Below are 21235 nucleotides of genomic sequence, written 5' to 3'. Positions count from 1 at the left end.
TTACATGCAAAAAGTCTTCATACTTTACATGCTACTATAATTTGACAAAAAAAAAACAAGAAAAAAACCCTGTTCTAATAAGTGTATAATTTGAAACCCACACCTGCTTTATCATTGGAGAACTGTCGTACGATGACGACATCATCATAGTTTTCTGCTAAACAAAATAAAAAATTATATATATGTATTGTGTTAAGACCTAACAAAATAATTAAAAGAAATAAACCTGTATCATTATGTCTCCGTTCAGCATTGATTACATCATCATAATTCTCTGATGTGATTTGTTGCTTTTCTAAATAATTTAATAGAAAAGAGAGAATAAACAGAAACTAATTCACAGGCCAAATAGGTAATTAAATGAAGTGAATTTCTGTGATCAGTTAAAGTCACTGACCTGTTGGGCCTTCAGTGGTGCTGACGTCATTATAGTAGTCAGCTGTGACTCCTACTGCAGATTTTGATGTGAAAAATAAAATAAACACATACATAAATACCAACATACAGTACATACTATTATTACTATACAGTACATATATATTATTGCATATAATTATTAAATACTGCTAAGATAACTTTTTTTATCTTAAAGCTGCAGTCGGCAAGTCTGGCAGATTGAGTGGACTTAGCCAAAATTTTGAATGTTTACAACTCTCATGCCCCTCCCCCACTACCAACGAGCACCCGCCCATCGTCAGTGCGTGTGTACCTGATTTTCTGTGAACGCGTCCGTCTCTTCAGCTTCGATCAACACCATGGACTCGGAGGTAGGCTGCCCTGGCTAATCTATCCATAGCAATAACCGAGGAATTGGAAGCTTGTTAGTAGATTTTCTCTCCGCCATCACGCTTCGTACAATCTTCAGGCGAACTTCAGGCGTGTCGTGTGCATGTGATATTGTAATGTGCGCGTCTGCGCGAGGGAGGGGGGATCTGTGGCGTGTGCACGAACTGTGATTGACAGTCAGATCTCACACCCCCCTGCGCTGATTGGACCCGATGAGACGGGAGCGGTGGATTTTTGCAAAACAAATAACACGCTCCAGGTGGAGTTAGAAGCTCGGGTTTTTTCTAAAACCAACTTAGTTATGTTGTTCTGTCGGATTATAGTGTCAATTTCACTGAATTTGATCAAAAAAATGTTGCCGACGGCAGCTTTAATGTTTTTAATTTAACAAACATACTCTGTATGTAGCGGGTAACATTATTATATTTCAGTCCTCTAACCTGAAAGAAGCTCATCAGCATCTTCATACCCAGAATGCTGTTCGGTAGAACGGACACTTCCTGTTAGGAAGGAGCAGAACTATCAGATACATGTTCACAATCACAAATCAGCCCAAACCCCCATATGCTTTGGATCATTTCAGAATCAGAAATCAGAAAGAGCTTAATTGCCAAGTGTGCTTGCACACACACACACGGAATTTTTCTTGTAAATTAAGCTTCCAGTCCACACATATAAATACAACAATAAGACACATAATTATAAATAAAATGGGTATTAATTATAAATATGAAAGGTATAAGACACAGATTAGGCATATTTACAGATATTAACATATTTACAGTTAACAGTATTATGGTTAATAAATAAATATTTCACTAAACAGTGGGAGTATTGCACTAAGAGAGGCCGTATGAGGCATTTAACTGTTCAGGAGGGAGATGGCCTGTGGGAAGAAGCTGTTCCTAAACCTAGATTTTCTAGTGCCTAGATCGTTCTGAATCGCCAGCCGGACGGCAACAGTGCAAAGAGGTTATGGCCAGCGCATAGACGTTGGAACAGGGGGGGCGGGGGGGCGGGGGGGCCGGTCGGCCGACCCCCCCCCCCCCCCCCCCATTTCCCCACCCCTCTGGGGGTCAGCTAGCTGTTTGTTTCGTTGTTTTTGTTTTCCGTTGTTTTTTATATATATATAAATAAATACAGAATCTGAATTAAAATGTGTTTGATTTAAGCCTATTTCAAAATTTTGTGTCATAAAATTTCTTGTTTTTAAGCCTTTCGCACGTACGTTCACACTGGTGTGATTAGAACGGTCAGTGCATCACATGATCAACTGCTAAATTCAAATGTTGAATTTAGCCAGAGACAGGCGCGCTCAGAGCTGTCATATATCACAACTTTTCAGTGTTTTCAACCACATACTGTTTATTTTAGGTTTCAGACATATAAATTCACATAAGGACTAAAAAAAATACATTTAACGTTAGAGTTTGTAAAATACACACTGATGTCTATGGAAGAGGTAATAATAATCCTTTCCATTATAATTTGACACGTTTTATTCACATCAGATACACATTGTGTAAGTAACTTTAATGTTTACTCTATTCTTCTCCCAGTTCACCAGCCACTTACTTTTAAGTATTTCGGGAGAAGTGGATGAATTCACGTGTTGTAAATCCAACAGATCCGATTCTCTGACCTGCGTCTGCGACACAAATTAACATGGCGCCGCCCATCGCGCATACAGCTCAACTAACGCGATGCGATCGTTGTAAAGGTGTTTAAACAACAATACAACAATACAAAACATTCCACTTGCATGTATTTGACAATCGGAATATCATATATTTCATGCCATAGCTAACACATTTGTGAATATTCTGAATAAAAAAGGGAAAAAATGACATAAAAGCAGATCATCATTCATTCAGCTCTGTTGCTGCTGCGGTGTGTCACGTGACAAGCAATGACGCGTCACCATGGAAACCATAAAGTGACATTCTAACATTCTAAAAATAAAACTGGCTAAGCAGCTCCTGTGGAAAGATGAACTTCCTCAGCTGGCGAAGTCTATCTGGAACTCCCACTTCAGGTCCTGAAGAGATGGTAGAGCCCAGGAACCACGAGGCCACAGTGCTGTTCATGATGGTAAGGGAGAGGAGTGCTGGGATGTTCCTAATGAAGTCCAATATTATCTCCACTGTTTTGAGCATGTTCAGGTCAAGGTTGTTGTGACCAGACATCCAGCTGTTCAACATCTCTTCTGTATGCAGATTCATCACCATCCTGGATGAGGCTGATGACTGTGGTGCCGTCTGCAAACTTCAGGAGCTTAACAGAGGGATCAGTAGAGGTGAAGTCATTTGTGTAAAGGAAGAAGAGTAATGAGGAGAGCACACATCCTTGGGGAGCGTCAGTGCTGATTGTGCAAGTGTTGGATGTGAATTTTCCCAGCCTCACTAGCTGCTGCCTGTCTGTCAGGAAGTTGGTGATCCACTGACAGATGGAGGTCGGCACAGAGAACCGACTTAATTTGGATCTGAATAGAATTCCTCTGACTAAAATGTCCAAAAAGATTGGGGGGGGTGCATTGTCTAATGTCCAGCAGTTTGTCTCTCATAAAAGTTATAGGTAAAGTTGACTGAAGACAGGACAAACAATCAATAAAAACAAACACCGAGGAGCTCCAAAACAAGGCAGCCATCTGTGGTGCCATCTTTAAGTTCAGCTCATACTAATCTAAGGAAATCCATTCCTTCTTGACTCTAATATTGACTCACACCTGAATATAACACTAACCCTTAATCATCACACAAACAAGGTCACACAGATGAATCTGTGATTTACTCCTCTTACCCCTCTGAATTCAGTGATGAGTCTGTTGATCACGACAAATCAAGCACTAAGATATTTACTCACCCCTCTGAGTGAAAACACTGTGTCTATTAGTGGGTCTGTGATGAAGCTCCTCATAAACGGCCTCAGTCTTCGTCCTGTGTCTCCTCTTAGAGAGAGCTGTGAGTGTAGACAGACAAACCTGCTGTCAGTTCACAACACATGACTGATCACACACTGAATAACACACAATATGACAGTCTCTGGATCTCTCCTACCTCTCCTCATCACTCTGTTCTGCTGAATCAGTATAAGCAGTGGCACTACGAGCAGTAAGAGCAAAACTCCCAGTACAACCACAAGCACAGAGAGAGACACTGGAGGAGTTTGTGGAGGAGTGACTGATGTTGAGCGCACTGTCTGAGAAACTGGAGGAGAAGCTGATGTTGTTGTGGCAGGAGTAGTGGACACTGACAAATCTGGCAAAACAGACACAAACACATTGGAAAAAGCAAATACACACATTTTATAAGCACTAAAATTATGTGAAAATGATGATGTTTTGCTCTGACTTGCACAGGTGAGTCCAGCGTGCTCTTTGTGGGAGCAGTCAGTGTGGTTCTTCAGGGAGAGAGGACAGTCCCACAGGTGAATCTCATTCCCTCTGCACTCGACTCTGTTCAGCCACACAACACCTTCGCCAGCACCAAAGACTGAATTCCCATCAGCCCTCAGTGCTGCTCCACAACCCAGCTGCCTGCAGACCACCTGAGCATCGCTGATGTCCCACAGATCAGCACAGACTGAACCCCACACAGCGTTATGATACACCTCCAGCCTCCCAGAGCACCGGCCCAAACCTCCACTCAGTCTGAGAGGAACATGATCTAAATCACAGACAAGTTATTGGCCAACGGAGTTCTGTCAAGACAGAAACACCTACAGGTATATCTGTGGAGTGAAATTAAATCCTCTTGGTTCCCCAGAACTAAATCAAATACATACAACACATATGGCTGTTATGATTCCCTTACGAAAAAGAAGTTTATTCATGTGTGCTCTTAGTATACTTCTTTTAAACTAAAAATAAGAAAGCATACTTTCAGTCTACATTTTATATACTTCTCAAAAATATACTTTATGTACTTCTCAGAAATATATTTAAAATTACACTTTAGTGTACTTGACTTATACTGAGAGAAAAGTCCAAGTATATTTGGCCTGTACTTGTACTCAATTTTTTGATCGAGATATACTTAAAAGTATAATTAAGTATTCAAAGTATACTTGGCTTGTAGTTGTGTTAACTCTTTTGATCGAGTAGCCTATTAAATATACCTTTTTTTTTTTACATAGTTTTTCATAAACAGTCTTATGAAACTTACATTGTTTGAAAATATTGATTAAAATATTGATATAAAACAGATATGTTTCTAATTCTGTGTATCTGAATTTTTGAGTAGACTAGTCCACTGGTAGTGTACATAGGAATTTACTTTAATTCTACTTTACTCTTTCCCCACCATTGACTTGAAGGTCCCCTATTATGCAAAATTCACTTTTGCATGCTGTTTGGACATAAATGTGTGGTGGCAGTGTGTGTACACAACCACCCAATAGTTATAAAATCCACTCACTCTTTTTTTATTAATCCCCATAAATCATCAGCAGTGTCTCCCAACGACCTGTTTTCAGAATGCTGTTTTAGTGACGTCACTACAGCACAGGCCCCGCCCACGAGTGTTGACAGACACTGCCGTTTCAACATAGCCCTGCCCTGATCGAGTTGACAGCTGCTGCACTGACGAGAATGTCTCCCAAGAGTTGTAGGCATAGGCGTAATTTGCGGGTGGGACGGGTGGGACATGTCCCCACCACTTTTTGCTAAGGTCGATATTGTCCCCACCACTTTTGAAACATCTCGCGGCACGAATGTACCAATACAAATAAACAAAACATCTCCAGTTAACTACCAGAGCATTAATTTCATTCGTTTGTCAAATAAGAGGCGATCTAGCGCTGAAATGTGTTGTTTTTGAAATCAAGTGATCAAAGTGCTCGTTGCCGCTGCGATCAGTGGCGCAGATACTGTGTTTGTTTGTGGCTCGCGCACAGTCTTCACTCGGACGCGCGCTTCAATCCGTTGTGGAGAGACTCTCTATTCGTTCCGGTTAAATTACAAAACAAAATGCACACAAACGTGTCCATGCCTGATATACAACCACTGAAAAACATAATCGAGAAAATATATATATATATTATGTTAAGTTCACTTAAAGAAAACTTGTAGTATATAACTACTAAACTAATAGTTTACTTAGAGTATACTTCAAAATGTACTTTCATAAACTAAAAATGTGCTACAAGTATTAAAATAGTAAACTACTAGTATACCCATAAGTTCAATTGCAGTACAAATGAGAAACGTAATTATGAACTAGTTGTGCACGTAAAGTTTACTACTGTTACACTTATAGTACACTTAAACATATACTTTTATATACTAAAAGTGGGCCAATTTAGTCCCAAGCGGTATTAAAATAGTACACTTACAAGTTTACTACTAGTACATATTGACATTAGTATACTTACTGCATAATGTATACTTAAAAATATACTTGAACATTACTTAAAGGACAAATCCAGTGAAAAATGAACCTGGGGTTAATTAACACATGGTTACCGAGTCGATCTTTCCCTGCGATGCGTTTTCATGAAAATCGAATGTATAGAGTTTTATCTTTAAAAACAGATTAGCTCATAACACTAGTATATGGGGCACAGAGTAAGTAAAAGTAAATCGCTAGTTAATACCACTAACAAGGCTCAAAATAGCCTCACACTAACACGGTAGCATAATGAGGGTCCCTACATGCAAACCGAAGCATTGAGAACTTTGTAAGTGTACAGACAGTTTAATAAGAAGATACTTTATAAAGACAGTACATTACGCGTTTACATGCAGGAGCCATCTTGGAAAACAGTCTCGACTAATCGAGCCACGAACGCGTGCTACGTTAGATTTCACAAACGTAATTCCTATCAACCAGCTCACTTAGCATGCCGTTCGTGACTCGATTAGTCGAGACTGTTTTCCAAGATGGATCCTGCATGTAAACGCGTAATGTACTGTATTTATAAAGTATCTTCTTATTAAACTGTCTGTACACTTACAAAGTTCTCAATGCTTCGGTTTGCATGTAGGGACCCTCATTATGCTACCGTGTTAGTGTGAGGCTATTTTGAGCATTGTTAGTGGAATTAACTAGCGATTTACTTTTACTTACTCTGTGCCCCATATACTAGTGTTATGAGCTAATCTGTTTTTAAAGATAAAACTCTATACATTCGATTTTCATGAAAACGCATCGCAGGGAACGATCGACTCGGTAACCATGTGTTAATTAACCCCAGGTTCATTTTTCACTGGATTTGTCCTTTAAGTATACTTTATAAAATTAACTTGAAGTATACTTATTTTTCGTAAGGGTTTTTATGTTCTTCTAAATCAAATTAACTTACCTGAACACTGTCTCTGATGTGGAGATGTGGAGCATGACAAATAGCTTCTAGGGGACTCATGTCTCTCCTGTTCTGTAATCACAAGTAAATTAAATATTATATATACACATTTTGTTTATACACTCAATAATGTTAACTGATTGTTGTATTTTTAGAGATGGAAATTGCAATGGAAATCAGTCTTACCTGAGCAGGTGATTTGGGCCACTTCATCTTCACCACAGTCATTCTGTCCCCAGGGTGAAGATGGACACTGCCACAAATTGGAATCATGTGGTCGACATTTGACTTCATCCAGCCAGTTACGAGCTGATTCCAGTCTTGGGATAGAATCAGAAAAAGCACCAGATCTTCCACAGTTCAGCTCTTGACAGATCAGACTCACTGTCTCTCTGTCCATCTGGTTCCAGCACACATTTCCCCAGGATCCATTGTAGAAAACCTCCACATTCCCTTCACAGCCCTCAGTTAACCTGATCTCTTTAAACTCTAGATGGAAACATGAACACAACCTCTGATATCATCCAACCCCATTCATTTCAACCACAAACACATACAGGTAACATTACATATATACAGGGGTTGGACAATGAAACTGAAACACTGGCCAATAAAGTGTTGGAGGTTTAATGCCTATATTCCTACTTGTATATATATCTGGTGGACAATCTTCACTGATTTTACATTCCATCAGCAAGAGGAGAATGTGAGAAGGCTGAATTAGCAGAGCAACAGCACAGCTGTACATAAAATATTGCAATCCACGCAACATAATGGGAGACATAGAACCCCTGTATGTGTAACTGAAAAATGTTAGATATTCCCAGACTATATTTTAGATTTTATATATTACTGAATAACAATTTTTCACAACACTGAAATGTTTACCTGAGCACACGACTCCTACATCCTCCTTGTGTTGACAGTCATGTTTCCCCCAGCCTGGAGAAGAGCAGTTCCACAGGGACGTCTCATTCCCCTCACACTCCACCTCATCCAGCCATATGGGTCCAGAACCAGGACCAAACCAGGCTGGTACCTGCTGGTTACTGAGGGCCACTCCACACTGCAGCTGTCTGCACACCACATGGGCATCTTTAATATCCCAGGAGTCATCACACACTGTCCCCCATGAGCCGCTGTGAAAAACCTCCAGCCTCCCTGCACAGTCTCCCCCAGAACCCACCAGCCTGATGGACCCGCGACCTGATATTCAGAGAGAGAAAAACACATTATTGATCACTAACAACTGAAGAATCTGCCCAGATGTTGTTGTTCTCACCAAGGCAGGTGATTGACAGCTGTTGTGTGGAGCTGCAGTTGAGAGTTTGTGGAGAGCTGCAGTTCCCCAGATGAGCTTCACTCCCAGAGCACTGGAAGCCCGTCACACACTCATGACTGTGTTCAGGACTGGATGAAGAGGAGCCGGAGAAGTTCAGCACAGAGCCACAGCCCAGCTGTCTGCAGACCACAGAGGATTCAGTGAGACTCCAGGAGTCCAGCAGAACTCTCCTCCAGACCTGATGGATGGAAACTTCCAGCTCCCCCTCACACTGTCTCTCTCCAGACAACCGCACCAGACCGTCATGAACAGCCAGAGAGGAATCTGAGGAGAAGATCTCATGTTTTACTAAAATAAGAATTGTCATAACATGGTGAAAAAGAGCATAATGCTCTCAGTGTCAAATAAGTTTACCAGAGCAGATGACTCCAACATCTCGTCTATGAGAACATTCAGCTCGACTCCATGAAGAGACGGAACATTCTGAGAGTTTTGTTTCATTCCCGTCACAATCAAACACATCAGCCCAGATTTCACCACTTCCCTCTCCAAACCAGTCTGATCCCACAACAGACACAGCAATCCCACAATTCAGCTGTCTACAGAGGACACTGGCAGCTCTCATATCCCAGCATGCATCACACACTGAGCCCCATTTACTGAGGAACCGAAGCTCCACTCTTCCAGAACAAGAGTCTGAACCGTTCATCAGTCTGAAATCTGTGTAACCTGAATAAAGAACATAGAGGTTAAAATAAAGTATAATGCAGCTGACAGAGAATATATACTGTTTAAATACAAACAAAGAGACACTGAATATTTATAATTTACCAGAACAGATCAGGCCCACATTATAGTCACTGGTACAGCTTTGTTTGTGTGATAATGAAATTGAGCAAAATGAGATCTGAGACTCATTTCCTCTGCACTGAATCTCTTGTGTCCACATCTGAGAGTCTCCTTTGCCAAAAGCATCTTCTCCCAGCACCTGTACAGGAGCCCCACAGTCCAGCTCTCTACACACAACCTCTGCATCCTGCTGGTCAAAGGCAGCGTCACACACTGAGACCCACGACTGATCATCAAGTATCTCTAACCTCCCAGAGCACAGGTGAGATCCATTAACGAGTCTGGAAGCTTGATGATCTGTTAATATTACAGGAAGGACAGTGCACAGTAGACAGAAACAAATGCTTGATAGTTAAATACAATAAACATACAAACAGTTTTCCAAACAAAATATTATTTATGTCACAACAAATTAATGGGCAATCAGTTAAATTATTCACCCGAACAGATGACACCGGCATCTAAATTGTGAGTACAGGCATGTACGTTCCATCCTGTTGACCCACAGTTCTTCAGTGTTGACTCTGATCCAGTACATAACACACCACTCATCCAGATTGGTCCTGATCCTGGTCCAAAATGAGCATCACCCAGAGCATCTACAGGTTCTCCACAGTCCAGCTCTCTACACACCACTGCAGCATCAGCCAAATCCCAGACAGCTCCACACACTGTTCCCCACTGACCTCTATGAAGAACCTCCACTCTACCAGCACAGCGACTGCTGCCACCAACCAGCCTCACATTCTTTTTATCTAAGTGACAGAAAAATACAGATAGAGACTGTGGGTGCATCTCCGTAAGCACACTAGTTTGTGTATATCAGTATATTGTGTACACAAATTCAGCACTGGTATAGCACACTGGCTCACTACACATTTGGACACTGATTTTTCAATTCCCGGTGATAGGTGCTTGTGTAAAACGTCACCACTGGTATTTATTAACAATACACATAACATCTTTCTGACATTTTTTATGCTCTTTAAAGTATGTTATGAAATATACTTTGATTGTTGATATATATATATATCTGAAACATTTTAGCCAAATTTTAATTATAAATATTTACTACACTGTTCACTACCTATCTAGTGATATTTATACTGACATATATTTAAATTACGATTTGTCTTTTCAGATCTTCTATCGCATGTCATGATGATATTGTGTTGGTTTGTGCGATTTGTTTTGCACTTAACAGAATTTCCATTAATGGGAACGTAATGAGCATCTAGTTTTTAGTTTTTGTGCATTGTGAGATTTTTAGGGAGCGAACATTCCAGTGAATTTAAAGGATTTTGTGATTGAGACAGATCTTAAAATGGCTGGCTCCTTGGTCATTGTTCTGACTGTGAAATATGAAGCTGACTGAGATGCACCCTATAGTAAAAGATATGATATTACTATATTCTTTTAACTCACCAGCACAGATCAGCCCCTGGTAATTATCATGTGAACAGCTGTTTTTGTATAAAGATGTTGGACAGAGGTGAATCTGAGACTCATTTCCTCTGCACTGAATCTCTTGTGTCCACATCTGAGCGTCTCCTTTGCCAAAAGCATCTTCTCCCAGCACCTGTACAGGAGCCCCACAGTCCAGCTCTCTACACACAACCTCTGCATCCTGCTGGTCAAGGGCAGCGTCACACACTGAAACCCACGTCTGATCATCAAGTATCTCTAACCTCCCAGAGCAACTCGAGTTTCCAATAAGCCTGACACCTGAAGTAGCAAGAGATAAGAAACGTTTCTATTTTGTTTATCTAAAGGTGTGTAATTCTTGTCATTATTGTTCTACCATAAAGCACCACTTATTAATGTGAAAGGAGTAAAATAGTCAAATTACTCAATCTCTCATGTTAATCCATATCATCTGACTTTTTTTTTATGGAACATAAAAGGGGAATTTTACAGAATATCCTGGTAGTCTTTTAAATATAATAACTTTTTTTATGACAAAAAAAAAAAACAGTGTGTGCTCTACAGAACAAAGTCATAGAGTTTTGAAAAGACACAAAGTAAATGATGACTGATTTTTCATTTTTGGTTGAACTTTCCCTTTAAGGCAGTTGAATTATCAGTGATGTAAAAAAAGTGCAGGGTTTGGAGCAGTTTACCTGAGCAGATTACTCCTGCATCTTTGGTATGATCACAGTCATAAACCCCCCAATTTACTGTTCCACAGTTCTTCAGTGTAGATTCTGATCCCGAACATAACTTGCGATTTGTCCAGATTGGTCCTGATCCTGGTCCAAAATGAGCATCACGCAGAGCATCTACAGGTTCTCCACAGTCCAGCTCTCTACACACCACTGCAGCATCAGCCATATCCCAGAAATCATCACACACTGTTCCCCACTGACCTCTATGAAGAACCTCCACTCTACCAGCACAGCGACTGTGACCATCAACCAACCTTACTCTCAAATTGTCTATAAAATAAATAAAGAGGGAGTAAAGACATATGGACAAAAGGAAAGAATGAGGAAAAATATGATACAATTTACTAATATTTAGTGTAGATTTTGGGAACATTAAATTTGATTTCAGTTTATTTAAAAAAGGCTCAAACCTGCACACACCAGTCCAACATCATTTTCATGAGAACAGTTGTTTTCATGTGATGGTGATGTTGGACAGAGGTGAATCTGAGACTCATTTCCTCTGCACTGAATCTCTTGTGTCCACATCTGAGCGTCTCCTTTGCCAAAAGCATGTTCTCCCAGCACCTGTACAGGAGCCCCACAGTCCAGCTCTCTACACACAACCTCTGCATCCTGCTGGTCAAAGGCAGCGTCACACACTGAAACCCACGACTGATCATCAAGTATCTCTAACCTCCCAGAGCAGCGAGAACCTCCAACCAGCCGGACTTCTGAAAGAACAACAAAGGAAAAAACTAAATTTAAAGTTAGAGAACTTCAATAATGAGTCAGTCATATAATCAATATATCAATCAACGAGAAATCATATTTTCCTTTATCTTCTGAAATAAAATATATTTATTATGAAAACATATACATGTCAGCAAAACCTTTTCCCAGTCCAAAAGGACTTGAAAGTAACCTACAAAAACAGCTCATAAACAAAACAGTGTATAGTTATTGTTACTGTAAAAATCTAAATGCATTACATGACTGCCCACATTTCAACATTTTCATGTCAACAATGTCTATGAATGAATCCTATTAGGGAAGAATTACATTAGAATGTAGAGTTAGAAACAAGTTTCTAAATTTTAACAAGGTCTCTGATTATTACAGTCTGACCTTAACAGTTTGTGCTGTCAAAAAGAAGCTGGAAAATGGTCCAAAAAAATGAAATTATGACTGCTTTTGGTGCGATTGTTTTGTACATTAAGACAGGATTTTTAGCTTTAGCTTACCTGAACAAATGACTTGAGCGCTCTTATCAAGACACACATCAAGATCAGTTGGTTGTATGAATCCACATTTCTTAAGTGTAGACTCTGATCCAGTACACATTGCATTTTTCATCCGAAACGGTTTTGATCCCGGTACAAAATGAACATCATACAGAGCATCTACAGGTTCTCCACAGTCCAGCTCTCTACACACCACTGCAGCATCAGCCAAATCCCAACCAGCTCCACACACTGTTCCCCACTGACCTCTATGAAGAACCTCCACTCTACCAGCACAGCGACTGCTGCCATTTACCAGTCTCACATTTCTTATGTCTATGAATGTAAGAGAAAAGGCTATTGTAAATTTAAATTGTTATAATAAAATGAAATGAAATGTGCTTTGTTGTAATTTGAACTGTTACCAGTACACAGCAAACCAATGTTGTGCTCATGAGAACAGTTGTTTTGATCTAACGGTGATGTTGGACAGAGGTGAATCTGAGACTCATTTCCTCTGCACTGAATCTCTTGTGTCCACATCTGAGCGTCTCCTTTGCCAAAAGCATCTTCTCCCAGCACCTGTACAGGAGCCCCACAGTCCAGCTCTCTACACACAACCTCTGCATCCTGCTGGTCAAAGGCAGCGTCACACACTGAAACCCACGACTGATCATGAAGTATCTCTAACCTCCCAGAGCAGCGAGAACCTCCAACCAGCCGGACTTCTGAAAGAACAACACAGATCAACAAAAGCATGGCTTATTTATGGGGCTTCAAGATAATGATTTGTACATCAAAGCCATTTTATTTTTAGTCTTATAATGAATAAATAAAGTAAAAACACAAAAGAAAACCACAACAAACATAAATATAAAATTTATTTATTATTGAAGTCAACATTTTAAAACTTTTCTTTAAAAATTAGAATCCAATCTGGAAGCGCATATGAATTTTAATATGTAAAATACTTTACCTGAGCAAATGACCCCAGCATCATTAGTATGATCACAGGTGCTTTTACCCCATTCTTTTGACCCACAGTTCTTCAGTGTTGACTCTGATCCAGTACACATGACAAAACTCATCCAGATTGTTCCTGATCCTGGTCCAAAATGAGCATCACTCAGAGCATCTACAGGTTCTCCACAGTCCAGCTCTCTACACACCACTGCAGCATCAGCCAAATCCCAGAAATCATCACACACTGTTCCCCACCGACCTCTATGAAGAACCTCCACTCTACCAGCACAGCGACTGTGACCACCAACCAGCCTCACATTCACACAGTCTAAATATTAAGCAGTAACAATGAGAGATGAAAGATGAAGGGATGAGAGTTCAATTTACAGCATTACAAAGTGGGACAACTGGGAAATTGGACACATATGTCTGAGTTTTTAAAATGAATATTCAGAGTTCAATACAAGTTTAGCTCAATCAACATCATAGGTGTGTTGATTAACAAAAAAAATATTATGCTGACTCCCTCCTTTTATTAAAAAAAATTAGGGTTTCAATTATCCTAAAATGTATTATTGTTTCAGCTGTAAATAGTTAAAAACAATTACTGGGTTTATACCATTATGTTGTCATGGAAACAAAGTTTAAAACTGGAAATAACTTTGCACAGAAAAGGTTAGTAATCATTTTTGTCCCACACTATAGTCATGTTAACGCATATTTGTTCACGTCTTGTTTCAATATTATTGAGACAGTGAGTATTTTAAAGTTTACAGAAAACTTATAGCTAAAACTTAAAACTTACAGAAAAAAATATTTGCCACAAATTATGTTGATTGAGCTTAAACTATATTAAACCTGGTGTATTCTTTTAATATATATTTTCCCTCTATATAGTTCTTCTGTAGCTGAGGTCTTGGCATTGTTTAAGACACTAACATTGTAACCCTATAAAAGGCCTTTAGTTTTAGTTTTTTTCTTGATCACAACTTCTTGACATAACATAATACAGCATTTATCCTGCTGGGTTATGAATGAGTGATTCTTTTTCTTTTTTTTATAAAAATGTTAATGGGACTTGCTCAAGCTAACATGTCTGTCACTAATATTTCCAAATCAATGTTTATCAAATCAGAACTCCAAATGTGTGATCAATTTTACGGCCACCCAACTCGAGGGACAGAGATGCCTGCATGGTTCTAGAATAATGTTTGACACATGGCGATTAAATCGTTTTCAACCAGAGAAAAGGTGATCAATGTATGATTTTTTAGATAACAGAAGATTGAGACAACATTTACAATGTTGATATCACATGAAAAATATAATTGCGATCACAAGACAACAAGACAAAAAAACTACAATAACAGCCTCTTGGGGTTTCAATAAATAAATATTAATATTATTTTGATAACAATATATTATATTGAATAAAAAAGAAGACACTCATGTAAAACTTATTTGTAGCTCTTTATAAATTGGAGAGACAGAGAGAGAAAGAGAAAGAGATAAACTGCCTGTTAAACACAGGAGCACATTCAATATATTGTGACAATGCGATTACACAGGCATCTAAAAAAACACATTACAGTATAGTTTAATTTTAAGATCTTAAATAACATAACCATAGCCCTTCATTTAAAATAAATAAATAAATAACAACAAAAAAACAACAACAATCTCTTTAATTTCATGTGTACTTACCAGCTGTGATGAGTATTATAACTGAAGACAGTAAAATGAGTGTCAGGCATCTCTCCATCTCTCTCTGCTTGATTAATTCAACATCCAGTACAAGCTTCTCCGCACTGATGATACAGAAGTACAGGCGTCCTCTCTCAGCCCCCTTAATGAGAGAGAAAGAGGTTCAAAACCCTCCAATCACACTCGCTGTTACCTTATTAGACAGAACAGAGGAAATCATCAAACAACTTCAGTGACAAATCAGACCAGGCTTTTATGACTTTCTCCATATATATATATATAACTGTGAACTCCTCCTCCTCCCCACCCATCAAGACTGAGGGGATGCAGAAATACACACACACACACACACACACACACACACACACACACACACACACACACACACACACACACTTGACTTACAGGAGACAGGAAACTCTCCAGTTTATTTACAGCATCAAAGCCCAACACCTGCAGTGAAGAGATAAAAGCACTGATAACTGTGATATTAGTGTATGCATATGTTAGCATGATATTAACATGTAATAAACTCAACTATTTAAATTAAATATTATTGTCAAATAGCATTTTTTTTTAAAAGAGGCAAAAAATACATTCTCCTTAAAATGTATTTTTGTGAAACATCTCATCACTTTCTCAAGATAATTCTCATCTTTTTTAAATGCATGTACATTTCACACTTAATTTGTATTATATTACAAAAAAAACTACTTAACGCTGCTCTGGGGGTGTTTCTAAAACAGCGGCTGTGAAAGTTGACATTTCTCTCTTCTGACTGCAATTATCAATCTCTCTTTTTTTTTTACTCTTTTTGAAAGTTGTGAAAACTCTGTTGTGGCGTTTTTCTTTTGCTATTTGAGCAAATGGAAACACAAAAAATACATATTTAATGTAGTCTCTCATGCACTGTTATATAAGTTTACACGCCTTTCACTTCTGAGACTGTGATAGGCAATTTAGTAGTATTTTATATGTCTATGGTCCTATTAAGCCTGGTGATGAAAGTTATATGCTAAATAAAATTATATATTTAAATAAGTATTTTAAGTATTTTAAATACAAATTACAGTCCCTCAAAGTATTTAATTACAAATTACATTTCATGTATTTTTGTTGAGGAAAATTCAAATTACTAAATATTTAAAAGTAATTAAATACATATTTCAAATACATGCAATTAAAATACTGCCAATCTCTGCTAACAACTAGGGATGTGCGCCACAGCTAATTTCCTTAATGTTTAAACTGTTATAGAATATAACAGAAATCTTAAAATATATGATTTTTTTTAATAATAATTAAGAATGACATTTGACATTCTAAAATAGCAGAGGGAATATATATGATAAAAGACAGTGCTTCAGAAAATCTGAACTTTGCAATTTATGTATGAAAAAGATTAAGGCCTTATGCAAGGTAAGAAGGTACTTGCATCAGGAGCTGTTAAGTTAAGACTGTGTCTTAAGAACTAGTCTGACCAAAAACAATTAATTACTGCTAATCAGTCTTACTTTTCGGATTCAAGTTCGACCAAATAACCTCCTTGTAAGTCTAATAAGTTTATGCAACCGGCCCCAGGTCTTAAATCAGCTGCCTTCCCATAATACCTTTCAGCTGCCTCATCCTGTCTGTGGACAAACACACACATTTACTAGAACCTGTAAGTTATTATGAAAATGATTATGCATAAATACATGATAATAATAATAATTATTAAAATAACAATGCAACTATAAGTATTTGAAATACTTAAAAATAATTATAAAATACTTAAAATAAGTATTTGACAATAACAACAGCAACGCAACATTATACAATTTTTGGTGTTCATGATTAAAACATTAATTTGACTCCTATAATTAAATAATTATTCATATTATGCATAGCCTACATAAATAAATTAACAATAACAAGTATATGATGATAACGGGCCCATGATTTAAATAAATAAAAACATTAATTTGACTGTTTGATATAGATTACTTTTAGCCTTTCTGTCATGCTTGATTAAGATTGGTTAATCATGGCATTAATGAGTGTTGGCTCAAAGAGAGTGAGAGTGGACGATGGGGGAGGAGTTGGAGGACATGAGGCAAAAATGAATAATAGGTGTCTTTCACATTTGCAATTCTATCAACCACAATTTAAGTGAAACCTATGATGTTGTTTTTTTGTGTGTGTGTCTGAATTGACCATTAGTATTGCAGCCGTGAAAGAGACAGCAGCAGCAGCAAACAGACTGGAGCAGTTTGAGCTCAGAAAGACTCTTGACAGGATTTCTGAAGACGACACTTTTAGCTCACAACAAATGATCAATTCCCATTAAAAATTTTGAAAGTAACATGCAGTAGGCCTAATCATCTGTATTAGCGCTTAACAGGTTGTTTCACAGAATTATCGTGATAAACAGGAAATGATGATTCAATGATGCAGTAAAGCAGCTCTAAAAGACAACAGTTCAATGTTGATTTAGTTCGGTTCAATAATTGTGTAAAGTTCATCATTTATGAAATGAGTTCAATTCTGATGTCATCATCCAGCTCAGTTCAGACCGATATTGTCAGTGCAGTCAGATTTGAACAAATACCAAATCTAGTGCATACAAATGCATATCTGTCTGTTGTGAGATATTTGGCTTTTTATGAGAGGTTCGATTTTCTCACAAATGTGTCCAGGCAGATTTTCTCACAAATGCAGTTCAGCAACTTCCTCTTCTAAAACAGTAGATGGCGCTAAACTAGAGGATTAATTTAGCGCTAGTCTCCCGGGAGAGGCACTGATTTGAAACTTGAAAATGACCGGTGAACGGGTGTGTTTCTGTGTGTATTTTATTACAGTCTATGGCCTGGACACATTTGTGAGAAAAGCGAGCCGAGAGATCTCATAAAAAGCCAAGTGTCACACAATCATAACAGACAGATATGCATTTGTATGCACTAGATTTGGTATTTGTTCAAAGGTTACATGCAATTTGTAGGATGGTTCGTAAAACAGTATATTTGTTACTCCACTGCATTTTCACTCAAACTGACCTTTGTACTTGCACATTGCATTCTGTTTGTTTGCGAGTCGAGTTTTCCTTTGCGAAGTAGATCGAGTTTGTTTGCAAAATGCTGGATTTGTTTGTTTAATTATGGCACATAATTCGCTCCATATGGATCTGTTTGAACTGTCATTAGGGGCTACCAAGGTCATTTTATCTGTCTATATAAATCAAAGCATAATCTCAAAGTCTCCGACATGTTTAAATACAAACCAGCATGAATTGTTTCAAGTTATATTTTGTCAGTGTAATACTTAGACTGCATACGTTTTGAAGGTTTTTTTTTTTTTTTTTTTCGAGTTAACAGAAAACAGTTTTGATAACATAAGAAAATCACAATAGAGATTAAATTAAGTCAACCATATATAAAAAAAAAAAATCACAACAAAGACAAACAACAGAATAATCAAGATAATGAATCAGATATTCTTAAAAGAGTCTTTAATTAACATTGTTTATATATTGAGAACAATTCAGGAATCGTGAGTAGAAGAGCATTATGATCTCTCAAATAATGAGAAAGATATTTCTCTCTTCAAAAATGCTGTTAGCTTAAATATTCAATACACACAGTTTGTAATATTTAGTCATCTTTTCTGGGTGAGATGTGTACTTATTTCATCCTACAATGTAATGCAATTGAGTTCTTATTAGGACCGTTGTTTTCTATTGGAGTAAATGTACAACTTCACAACAACAACACAGACACTGAATATCATTTATGCAAACATCATATTTCAGGTTATTTATAAATGTTTTATTCAAAAATGTTCAGAAAACCTATTTTTTGTATTGTAACTCACTGGAAGAGGAAATAAATGTTTAAATGTCAAAAGATTTAACCCTGACTCTGATTCATAACCCTGAACTGTGGCAATCATGACAATAAGCAATGCTTAGAAATGATCAAAGGGAACTCTAAAAGTATCGTTTCAAAATGTTGCCAAATATTTCAGGTATTTTGTTAAATAAATAAAAATAAAAATAAAAAATTCCAGAAGATGATATGAACAGTGGCAGTGGGTGTGGCCATCGAGTCAAACAGCTTCTCTGTCATCGTTTGACTCCTCCCCCACATCATCATAGTCTGCATTAAAGAGCAACAGTTCAATTTTGTGATTGCATCAGTTTTTCTAAATTTATTTTTAAAATCAGCAAATTACTATTCAGATTATTTTATAATTGTGTCTTTAATTTATTCAAAAATATGTATTAAAGGAGCTGTATGTAAGAAATGTATTTCAATTAATCATAAAAAGGCCCTGATATGTCACTAGACATTACGAAATCATTTTTATTTCAAATACTTATATCACTGATAACAGTAGTCCGGCCAGGATATTGTCATTTAAAAAGTGAAGTTGCAGCCCTCAACTGATGTTGATGTTGTCATGTGTTTTGGCCTGATGCTCCACCCTCCACCTATCTACCAATCACGAAGTCAGTAGTGTTTCAGCATCCGGGTTGCCAGCTCTGCTCTAGTTACCACAGCTGCAGCTACAAACGTTCGTGCTGGATCCTGCAGCCTATCTGGCAACCTCGAGTCAGGGGGGAGGGGGAGGGGATACACCGCTCTACAGTAATTTGAAAGTGATTGCAGTACCAGTTTTGGCCACAGTCTTACATACGGCTCCTTTAAATAATGAGGTGTTCAAACTTTTGACAGTATATATACAGTATATATATATACAGTGTGTGTGTGTAATAAGATGTAAAATTCAGTTTCAATTCAGTTTTAAACTGATGAAGTGGTCAATTCGTAAATTGTGAATCTTTAACATGAAAGATATTCCAATATATTTAATAAGTGTAGGAATAATAAGACATAAAGCTTACCTAACAAGTTTCTCAAATCTTCAGTGATACTCCACACATCATCATACTCATCCTGATCTCCCTCTTTACAAAAAAAAAGCATGTTCACTATATCTTGTAGATTAATGTAGATTAAAAATTAAGTTGTGTGACTCACCCATTACACATTGAGAGCACTGTCCATTAATGATGACATCATCATAATCCTCTGGTGTGTCCACTACACACACACACACACACACACACGCTCTTAAATATAACATAATATAGGTGGATTTTTTTTTATTTTATTATATATATATATATATATTTATTTATTGCTTTATATATTTACAGTATATACTCCTTATTAATAGTTAGTAAGGTAGTTGTTAAGTTTAGGAATTAGGGAAAAACACCTTTTCCAGGACCATAGGTCTGTCCACTGGTAATGACATCATCATAGCCCTCTGGTGTGTTATCTATAAATTTAACATGAAATCAATGCCATCAAGCTCAAAACAAACTTGAATGTATAAATTAATATGTAGACTGTAGAATAACAGAGAACTACAACTACAGTACAGAAGTGAACCAGCACCTGTCTCACGATCTGGTTTTGGTACATGAATGATGATTTCCTCATAGTATCCGGATGTGTTTGCATTCCCCCTCTCTTCAACATCAGAACAAAATATGAATACAGAAAAATAAAGATATTAGCAGAAATAAAATGCAGGCAGAGAGGTCTTTATGATTTTAATCATCTGGTAATGAAATTTGTGAATTTCACTATACATTTTTTTATTTATTTTTTACAGTTTGTAAATCACCTCTAACCTGAGAGAAGCGAATCAACATCTTCATACCCAGAATTCAGTTCTTCAGAGATGAAACTCCCTCCTGTTAAAGGAGAACAGAACAGAAAGAGACTGAATCCTCAAATCCTTTGAGTCATAAAGCTCTGTGATAGAGCAAGAAAAGAGGGTCATCTTTTTTTATCTTTTATCATCTTATTTATTTTAACATACACCTGCAGTTCTGTTGTTTTTTGTGGATTGATACATAATTAAAACTAATTAGTTAGATGTGAATGAGAGAAAAATATTGGATCAGATCTGTATCACTGATGTCTCTTGCTAAT

The 21235-nt window shown here is 37.6% G+C and overlaps 1 protein-coding gene and 1 pseudogene across 2 annotated transcripts in view; both read right to left on the bottom strand.

Annotated features, from left to right (window-relative positions):
• Nucleotides 1–3777: 3777 nt before the first annotated feature.
• LOC311082254 (scavenger receptor cysteine-rich type 1 protein M130-like) lies at nucleotides 3778–15764 on the bottom strand (the record flags this gene model as incomplete). The annotated part of the gene is made up of 14 exons (XM_084112985.1): nucleotides 3778–4043; nucleotides 4137–4451; nucleotides 7273–7575; nucleotides 7975–8292; nucleotides 8330–8692; nucleotides 8783–9097; nucleotides 9200–9514; nucleotides 9658–9972; nucleotides 10643–10942; nucleotides 11338–11652; nucleotides 11799–12095; nucleotides 13561–13755; nucleotides 15252–15393; nucleotides 15657–15764. 14 exons carry the CDS (start codon nucleotides 15762–15764, stop codon nucleotides 3778–3780), a joined length of 3867 nt encoding a protein of 1288 aa, XP_083969111.1.
• Nucleotides 15765–19334: 3570 nt separating this feature from the next.
• LOC311082253 (scavenger receptor cysteine-rich type 1 protein M130-like) overlaps nucleotides 19335–21235 on the bottom strand; it is a 12563-nt pseudogene continuing 10662 nt past the window's right edge. The window contains exons 14-18 of the transcript XR_014609589.1: nucleotides 20932–20994; nucleotides 20693–20767; nucleotides 20511–20573; nucleotides 20134–20196; nucleotides 19335–19384 (exon numbers count right to left, since the gene is read on the bottom strand). The product of XR_014609589.1 is annotated as a scavenger receptor cysteine-rich type 1 protein M130-like (transcript). The remainder of the gene's footprint in view (nucleotides 19385–20133; nucleotides 20197–20510; nucleotides 20574–20692; nucleotides 20768–20931; nucleotides 20995–21235) is intronic.

The sequence above is a fragment of the Abramis brama genome (genome assembly GCF_963993115.1).
Source record: "Abramis brama genome assembly, chromosome: 4".
Classification (NCBI taxonomy): domain Eukaryota; kingdom Metazoa; phylum Chordata; class Actinopteri; order Cypriniformes; family Leuciscidae; genus Abramis; species Abramis brama.
This window is presented reverse-complemented; position numbering and strand designations above follow the sequence as displayed.